The sequence below is a fragment of the Sander vitreus genome, chromosome 9, assembly GCF_031162955.1.
Source record: "Sander vitreus isolate 19-12246 chromosome 9, sanVit1, whole genome shotgun sequence".
Lineage (NCBI taxonomy): Eukaryota > Metazoa > Chordata > Actinopteri > Perciformes > Percidae > Sander > Sander vitreus.
The window spans coordinates 16,796,078-16,806,093 of record NC_135863.1 but is presented as its reverse complement, the minus strand read 5'-3'; the positions used below and the strand labels follow the sequence as shown (position 1 = coordinate 16,806,093).

Here is a 10,016-nt window from a genome sequence, read left to right as displayed (position 1 = left end):
TTCCCCATGAAAACCCCCATTCCTAAACACATCATCTGCTGTGTGGTAGGACCTGTTGTATAGCTTACATTGTAATATTACACCATTGTACATGGCTCTTGAAAACCAGGACATTGGCAGAAATGCACGCTCTATAATGCAACACAATATTATAACTTCAATTATGGATACTCATGTTGTAACTTCATTAAAGGATTACAAATTACAAATTTTATTTTTTTTTAATAAAGAAATAAATATACTAAATTTAATGGCAAAGGCTGACTTTTGCAAAAGAATCTGAAAATCTGACAATTGGATAGCCTATAAGCATTTTGCCTGACACTAGTGATGTGTACATATGTAATGAGAGATGTAACAATTGGCAAGACCAGAGATGTCTAACAGCTACATTAGTGATGTAACAGATGCTGATCTTGGTAAATATAATGTGTGTTAGATGTAAATAACAATACATCAGATGCCTTCTTTATTAGTTTTGCCTCATAACTGCTGTATCATAACTCCTTTGCTGTACTGACATTTTGAAAATGTCAAATGTACTAACATCTGTACTGTACCTTGTGCCTCAGTCGTATTGTGCTTAGAAAATACACAAACATGATCAATATTTTACATTTTGTGGCCTGAAATGAGACCCATATGAGAAAATCTGTAAGAATTATACTATAAAAAATGTTGTAAAATACAATGCTTGTTTATTTTGTGTAACATGGTTATGGCCACATAAATAGTCATACAACATTAAACAAATATGCTTTATATTAATATTTAGACTGTATTCCACAGTATATGTATATGTCATGTACAGTACCAGTCAAAAGTTTGGACACGTTTTCTCATTCACACGTGTCCAAACTTTTGACTGGTTTGTATAAGATAATAGTAATACTAACCCATCATATACAAAACATCTGCAAAAAATTTTGTTTGACATTTGTATCAAAGTGGCCATAATCAAGACAGTAATACACAAACATTGTTATTTTTTATAAATTGTGCTTTCATTCTGTTTCATATGGGAACATTTGCTGTCAGTTCAGATTCTGAAAACATGTTCTGATCACCAACTTGATGAAGTATAAAGTGGTTCTTATTTCAGATTCATAAAGTTTATAAAGCTTATGTGGAGAAAAGTTAAGTTAATTTCAGCAGAGCGACATTCACTTTTTTCACATTTGGGACAATGTGAGCACATTCTCATACTTAACAGAAGTTTAAACATTTATCAAACATCCTAATGCATTATGGATTGCACGTTTTCTAGGGTTACATTGATTTTCTCTCATGTCTTCCATCTGTTCAACTTATTGTAGCAGGAGGGCAGAGGGTAGCACTATTGGATTTGGTTATCTTTAAGAGGAGAAACGTTCTACTAAAGTTTATATTGTGTTGTTAAATAGCATAACTGATGCCATGCAGTTGTGTAGTTGTTAGTAAAGCATGAACATGTTTATTCTTTTTTGTACAGAAAATAGGATTCATGAAATGTCTGTTTCTAAAGTGCCATCTCAATTCTGGCCTTTCTGATACAAGAATGTTAAAGAAAGGGTTTAACTATTTTCTGTCCTGTAAGACTGTTTTCACATGAGTAAACCAAACCTGAGCAGTTTCATCAAATATTTATTATCCATGATGGAACAGCTCAGTTACAGCTCGTCATTCTTTGTGTTTGAGGTTTGTTTGCTGTACTGAGTGCCTATTTTTGAACCAAATGACTAAAAGAAACACAGAAAAAGTGAAGGTATGTAAAGTGTAGCCTCTTCCCTTTTAAAGTTATTGTAGTTTATAGGTTTAGTCACACCCATTATTATAAGCAAGGTTTGCATAAAATAGTTGATATGACCTTTCCAAAAATCTATAATTTTGACTATAAAAGCACAATATTTATTTATCTTTGCCTGCATTTGTGTGCTGTAAAATGCTCAGATTTAAATGGGAAAGATGATCCATCATACATGGTTTCAAGTTCTTAAGATTGCGATGATTGGTTCTGCCTTGTAAATATAACTGAATAAACTGTTCCTCCCAAAATATGTTTTGTTTTATGTTATTATACTTGCTGTGTACTCATACAGGGGAGTTATTACATATATTCAATTTTTACCTGGATGTGTAAACAGGCAGCTGTTTGCTAGTTTGTCATATTTACTCATTGCAGGGCATTGCAGAAAGTAGTTGGGAACCACTAGTGTACAGTTGTAAAGTCAAATATCTAAACAAGAAATAGCTATATCCTGAACTACATTGGTTGATCAAAATTGAATCTTTTTGAGTAACGAATATGTTTATGGTTCCATGGTATACCGTATATGCTGTATTTTCAACATATCTCTTGCACAGAACATATTTAAGTATTATTCCTTGCTTTTGATGTCAGGCAGAAAATGCCAAACTTTCTGCTTGATGAAGACGTGGAGGTGCATGAGGACATCCCAAAAAGACACCATACTTTTGGTGCTGCCTTTTAAGTGAAATGTCACAGCTTCAGGTTGATGCCCTGAATGTCTGGACTGTGATCAGGTTTGACTTTAGACTCCCGAGAAATGTCTGTCTTTTCTTGGATCAAGGGAGTCCTGTGATGTCACCTTAACCATAAGATAATCACATGAGTCACCCTTCACACCCCAGTTGACCACTGACCACATGGACCCATACACACAAATAGACATGAATGTCACACACACGTCAGGGAAAGAGAGCAAGCACAGAAAGTGTCTTACCACGTGCGTGTAACTCACGTTATAAAACCCTTTGTTACAGGAATGCTGTACATTGCTGGGTTATGTGTATGAACCCTTTAAAATTCCCTGCATTCCCCTATAAACGTAGGGGCCTGCTGGTTGGCTCACACTGCCCTTACACTCCCAACACATTTTACTTAACACATGAAAGTTTATCTGAGATGTGGTGTTCTTGTCAGTATGACGTTTTAAAGCATTGACCTACATTTTTTAGGAATGACTAAAATATTTTCTTGTTAAAGCCAACATTGCTATATACTAGCGTAATGGAGCCACTTTGAGGCAAAATTTATATAAAACTGATAAGTTTCTGCATTTTGTTTGGGTTTCTTTTTGCATCTCTAACATGATCCTGTATATTAGTTTGATTTTGAAAAAAATCTGATAAGTGGTCAAACTTAGTACTCAAGTAGTCAAATTGATTCTATCATATTCTCTCCTATTCTAAGTACAATTTTGAGGTATTTCTACATTACTTTTATTGTACTTCATACTTTTGCTTCACTACATTTCAGAGGGAAACATTTTACTTTTTGTTAGACTTAACAGTTAGGCCTACTGGTTATTTTGTAAATGAAAATATGATGCATAGAACATTATACTGTAAGTAATCAACATTAGCTCCATGGCTACCAATTTAAATAACATATTGTTGAAATTGAATATATGTATATATTCAATATGTTATGTATGATAGTATAACTCTGAAATAGTCAATTGTGTATAACTGCTTTTACTTTTTATACGTAAAGTATAGTGTTGTTTTGATTTTTCTTTTAAAGATTTTTTTTTTGGGCTTTTCCGCCTTTAATGGACAGGACAGGTGAGAAAGGGTGAAGAATAGCAGGAAATCATCACAGGTTGGAGTCGAACCCTGGACCTCTGCGTCAAGGAATAAACCTGTCAGTATATGTGCACCTGCTCTACCCACTGAGACAACCCGGCCCCCATAATGTACTTTTTAATTTAGTATTTTTAGTATTTTGAATGCAGGACCTGCTTATAACAGAATACATGTATACATCTATTGTATAATGGGGAAAACAATGTGCTTCTGTCCTCCAGTCAATTTTATGTTTCTTTATACTTCTACTCTACTACATTTCAACTGGTTTTTATAGCAGTGTTAACAGAGATGTATCCATCAGTTTACTGGGAAACAGCAGAACACCATCAATGGTAGTTTTCTACAGTACGTCGTTCATCATCAGGTGGATTAACTGCTGAACGAAATAGTTCGAACTGCTGATCATCGCTGTGACGGAAACGAGCAGGTGCTGTGAAATATGTAAATATGTGAAAGTTCGCGGGCCATGATTGGCTAGTGGCAGGAGCTCTGCTGGCACTGATTGGCTACCGCGAAGAGGCACGTAGAACCAGTTAAAGGGTTAAAAAGAGCACGAGCACTTCACATACCTAGACATCTATTTAAAAAAGTAGGAGGGCTTGATTTTCTTTTGCAGTGTGATTTTGAGGTGACCAAAATTCCTGTTAAGTTATCAAACTTCCACAAACAAGCTCTCAAATATTGGAAAATTATATTCACCCATAACTTTTCTCTCCATGGATCTACCTTATGGAACAATAGGTCATTATAATCAATAGGAAATCATTGTTTAAGTATGATTGGTATGAAAAGGGCATTGTGTTTGTGAATGATGTTATAGATGATAATGGTAACTTTTTGGAATATAAAGCTTTCTTAGGCAAATATAATTTAAACTGTACTTATAGAGAATACAACAAGATATGTAAAGCAATACCTATACCATTATTACAGTTAATTCAAAGCACATTGTTATATGCAAGAATAAGACCCTTACCAACTTTACCAAATGTAGTTATTAATGATTGTACTTTAGTTGACAATAAATGTAATAATATATTAGTGATGCTTTAAAATCTAAATTATTTTTTGATTATTACAGAGGATTGTGTGTACAGGTTCCAAACATGGTTGCATTGTCCATAAAAAAAATGATTTGCACTAAGTGGCGATGTTCTAAGCCTTCCTTTGTTTGGTTTATAAATTATTTTAAATAGTTTTTTTTCCTCACTGAAAAGTTCAGATCAAGTAAAATTGCAAGAAAAATGTGTAGTGGCATATCTAGGAAACTACTGTTTTGATTAATCTCCCCTTGTGTGCCGCTCTAAATGTTAATTTTATTTTCTCTAGCTTTCTTGCTTTTGACTTATGAATTTTTAAGTAGCTCCCCCTTTTTGGTTTGTTCTTTGTTGTTTCTTTTGCTCAGGTAATTCTTTCTTGTACATGGACAACATTTGTATTGCATATACGCATGTATATTCTTTTCCCCAATAGGAGTTTTGTATGTTTTTGTTTTTTTTGTCAATAAAAAAGAAAAAAAAAAGAAGAAAAAAAGAGCACGAGCACATCCGGCACGTCCGACCGCGAGAACGCCCCATGCATACGTCAGTGGTGACGCAATACGACGCAAGTTGGATATATAAACGCAGTGCATCAATAGAGCAGTAGTAGAGAAGTTATCAGAGCAAGCTACGAGGACTGAAATATATAATTTTGCTTTTCGTTGGATTTTTATCCTCGACTTTAGCACAAAGTAGTACTGTCGACTGTTTCTTCAGCTGACGTTTAGCAGCACTGTCAAGAAGAGACGAAAAGATGAAATACATTATAGGAATTGGCGGGTAAGTTTTTTATTTTTTTATTTTATTTGTATCAAACAACTTATTTGCCAACATTTTTTACGTAACGTTAGTTAGCTATCTAGCTACATAAATTTATATCTAAATATTGTAATGTTAAAGCAAAATTGACTGGTGCTAGTTTAGTGTGTAGTTAACGTTACGCAGTTTAAATCAGACTGTTGGTACTAAAATAACCTTTGGCGTTATGTTATTGTTCGTGGAGGTAACGGTATCGTAAGTTAAGCTTCTGGTTGATATGATCTTTTGGCCACAAGTTTTATAGGCTGCCGCCAGAAAACGGTTCTGTTAACGTAGCCGGTTTAAAGGCATGTTCGGTGTGGCTGGTTTGTTGTTATAAATCGAGCGGGACATTTGAAAATTCACCGCGAGACTCGGTTCAAAAGTGGAGGGAGATTTATCATTAGTATTGTCCTAAACCAACATCCGTTTAATGTTTAGCTAGCTAATTCATCAGTTATATACACACGTTTAAATTAAGAAATTACACTAGTTTAATGCATGTTATTTCAGCTATTTTATTAAAACAGAGTAACGCTATGTGATTTTTATTCAGCACCGTTTGTTTAACGTTAAAGCAGTTTACCAAATCAAAATCATTTGGTTTAAAACCATAACTATCGCTGGCAACATTATTATTATTATTATTATTATTATTGTGCGTTTGATCACTTTTTGCCTTTTGTTTACAGAGTCACTAATGGTGGCAAAACCACCCTGACAAATAAGTTGATCAAGACATTGCCCAACTGCTGTGTTGTGCACCAAGACGACTTTTTCAAGGTGAGTTTTAGCGAATGGATAATACATGTGTTGTTGTTAGCCGACTTTTACCGTTATGAACTCTGCATAAGCATTGCATGTTCCCCAGAGTAGATATGGAAATGGCTATGGAGCCTAATATCTTTACCTGGTTGTCTCTTCTTACTGCTTCAGTCATGTTTTTCCTCCCTTGTGTTCTTTAAATTTCATTATAACCCTGCAATAGCCATCTGACACCACATAGCTAAATAAATCAACTTTGCATTAATTAGTTCAACAAAACATTTCTAACCAGGCCAGTTGCAGCCATTTTCTCTTATGTCACCTTTACATTAGCTTATTTAATGTTTAGCATTCCCCCCCTTTTTTTTCATTGAAGCTGTGTCATTTTGTGCATGCCCTTTTTTGTGTACCTTTTTTTCTTCTGTGTGTACATGTGCTAAGCCTTAGTACTCTGGCATGTGTGTGGGATCTTTCAGAGCTGTGAGGTTGCAGCAATGTTTTATTGGTGACTGTTATTTCAGAAACCTGATCAGATAGAAGTCGGGGAGGACGGCTTTAGACAATGGGATGGTAAGACTTTACTAGAGACTGCCAATGACTCATTGTTTTCCCTTTCTTTTTTTTTTAAATGTCATGTACCCCCACCCTCCAACACTACATACATTATAGCCATTTAACACACACACAAACACACACTCACACTATTATTAAGCTTATATCAGCGCCAGTAATTTGAAACAGAATGCAAAACACATTTCCATTTTTATTTTATTTTTTAATTTTATTGACTAATGTCTGATCTAATTCACAATGTATCCTTTCCATCATCTTCCTTTTTCTATCAATCTGGCTCTACAGTGATCACAGCTTTGGATATGGAGGCCATGACCAACACAGTAAAAGGCTGGATTGAGAACCCAGTGAAGTTTGCCCGTTCCCATGGCATTACTCTGTCTTCTGCATCCAGCGACGCCAACCCAGACGAGCAGACCCACATTCTGATCGTGGAGGGCTTCCTGCTCTACAACTACCCGTATGTGGATTTTAATTCACTCTGTTTAACTCGCTATGTGTGCTATCTATGAGGAAGTTCTCGCATTGGAAGTTTCTATCTTGGTTGCACCGTCCGAACTGATCTGTATTGTTGATTGACATATAAATAGATTCGATCAAGGAAAATGTGGTTAGTGGTTCCAAAATAATATGGTTAATAGAGCTGGGCAATATGACCAAAATCTCCTATCCCGATATAGGTCATTTCATATCTCGATTACGATATACATCGCAATGTTTTCTGGTCCTTCAATTAAAAAAAATTCTATATGATAACCACATGGTAAAGCCTATTTTCAAATATTGAATTCAATATTTTACAACGAAAAGTACGGAGTATTTTAGTGCAAAATGAACATAACATGTAAGCATCTGAATTAGAGCTGTAACAATCCCAAATTTTGCTACATAACTGATTGTCTCAGAAATAATTGCGATTAATAATATAATTGTCTCTTCAGTCAAATTTATAAAAAAAAATAATAATATTTGTTTATTACTTTTCCAAACAAATTAAAGTTGTGAATAAATCCCAGGATACATCTTTTAGTTATATATCACTATCATGTGACCCAGATTATGTAATGTAAGTAAACAGTGCCTCTTTATTAGCGTAAAACATTTTTCTAACTGTATGCCTCCTTGTCATTTTTGTTGCTATGAATGTGTATAGGGTCAAGTGCCAACAAAACAATTGAAATAATAAAATTAAAAAAATATATATATATATATATATATAACCAATCACTTATATAATTACAATCTGGCATATCTAAACAAAATCAACAATTACCAGTCATACCCCTTAAGACCTTAGCTAATGTTAGCAATTAATTGCGGTTAAACAAAAAAAACGTGATTATGTTTAAAAAAAAAAAAAGAGGACAATTATGTAATAATTGTTACAGGCCTAATCTGAATGTGTAAAGCGTCGTCTAAACGCAGTTACACTGCTGGTTTTGTGACATTGCAATAAAAAAGATGTAGCAACATATACACAATAGTCATTTTTTATTGTTTTGACAATATATTGTTATACCACCCAGCCGTAGTAGTTTAGCACTTGTGTCTATTTTCTTATTGTACAATTTATTCTGTGGAAAATCGTGTTGTGTATTTTTAAATTCATGAGAAATTCAGAGACAGAGATTGGAAGCTTGGCTTTGGTGTCACGTGGTACTTTTGCAAGCTTGCATTGGTATATGTACACAGACCCCATCGAGCAGGTCCTGCAGTTAAAGATAAGGGTTTCAACAGAAAGAGACTCCCTGAGTTGTTCTTAAAGCTGACTGCTGTGTAGTCTCGGTACTCGGTGTACTAGGAGTGAATGTCAAGCATGCTGCAGATACAGTATATAGATAAGAGACGGTATAAGTAGTTGCATAACTATTCTCCTTTTTCACTAGTTTGGTTGAAAACGTGTATCATCATTGATAGCGTGGTTCATCTCCTCTCTAGGCCCCTGCTGGAAGTTTTCGACAAGAGCTATTACATCACAGTTTCCTATGAGGAGTGCAAGAGAAGGAGAAGGTGAGTGGACACAAACATTGTATTGTTAATGTTTACCCTTTATTTTTTAATAAATACATTCTCACATTTACCCTTTTGTAGTCATTGACTTCAGCTGATTTCCCCCTATATTCCTATTATGGCAAATGCACATTTCCTAACAGTGTGTTATTATCTTCAGTACAAGACAGTACACTGTTCCCGACCCCCCCGGCCTGTTTGATGGCCATGTGTGGCCGATGTACCTGAAGCACAGGAGAGAGATGGAGAACAGCGGCTTGAATATTGGTATGTTGCAGCTTGTGTTTTATATATATATATATATATATATATATATATATATATATATATATATATATATAGTATATATATATATATATATATATATATATATATATATATATATTAGCTTATATATATATATATATATATATATATATATATATATATATATATATTAGCTAATGCTTTGGGAATTTTAGTGTAATCAATTCTATTATTCCAACGGTTTTTTTAGGACAGATTTTAAACACCTTATTAATTGATAAACTTTTTATGTGTTGCAGAGTGCCTGGATGGGTTGAAGTCCAGAGATGAGATCTACAACCAGGTGTATGAGGACATTCAGAACAATCTGCTTAATCGATTATAGGTAAGAAGACCGTTTCCAATTTGACAGAAATTACATTTAGGGGTTTCTGCGCGTATATCCTAGTTTGAAATATTTGCCACATTTGAGGGCTGACTCATTCAGTCTTATTTCTGCTGCTAAAAATATTCTGCTTTTGAGAAAAACAAATTTACTTAAAATGTATAGACACCCTTTTTGTACAATAATAATAATAATAATTTAAAAAAAAACTTGTCTAACAATTGTTTTTTCTGTTTTTCTTGCAGCAGGAAGACTCCTCTCCATCCCTGTACAGAACTTGTAAATAGGCCCACGGATTTTTTTTATGAAGTTTTTTTTAAATAATTTGATTCTTTGTTTTTAAGGAAAACAAAGCAATGTTAAGTTATTGTATTCTTTTTTTTTTTATTGTCTTCAGATGATCAGTATTTTTGTTTTTCCTTTTTTAAAGTGATTGTTGAACCAGAGCATTACTGTGTTACTGTTATGTTAAACCACTGACTTGTACTGGACCATTTGTCACATTCTCCTACAAATAAATGCATTAGTTGGTGTTAATATACAGTAAGTAGATGCATACATTCAAAGTAATTGTCATTACAAAATTAAATTTTGTTGATATAATTCTA

At 34.0% G+C, this 10,016-nt stretch overlaps 1 protein-coding gene across 3 annotated transcripts; it reads left to right on the top strand.

Annotated features, from left to right (window-relative positions):
- The first annotated feature begins 5,217 nt into the window (after positions 1-5,217).
- LOC144523420 (nicotinamide riboside kinase 2-like) lies at positions 5,218-10,016 on the top strand. 3 transcript variants are annotated; one of them, XM_078258963.1, is made up of 8 exons: positions 5,218-5,411; positions 6,122-6,212; positions 6,716-6,764; positions 7,053-7,227; positions 8,706-8,777; positions 8,944-9,044; positions 9,323-9,408; positions 9,654-10,016. In XM_078258963.1, the coding sequence occupies exons 1-7, from the start codon at positions 5,386-5,388 to the stop codon at positions 9,406-9,408; spliced, it is 600 nt and encodes a 199-aa protein (XP_078115089.1). In that variant the 5' UTR covers positions 5,218-5,385; the 3' UTR covers positions 9,654-10,016. The 3 variants fall into 3 exon arrangements, with proteins under 3 accessions (XP_078115089.1, XP_078115088.1, XP_078115090.1); XM_078258962.1 differs by having other exon boundaries at positions 5,219-5,411; positions 8,938-9,044; XM_078258964.1 differs by lacking the exons at positions 5,218-5,411; positions 6,716-6,764 and having other exon boundaries at positions 8,938-9,044.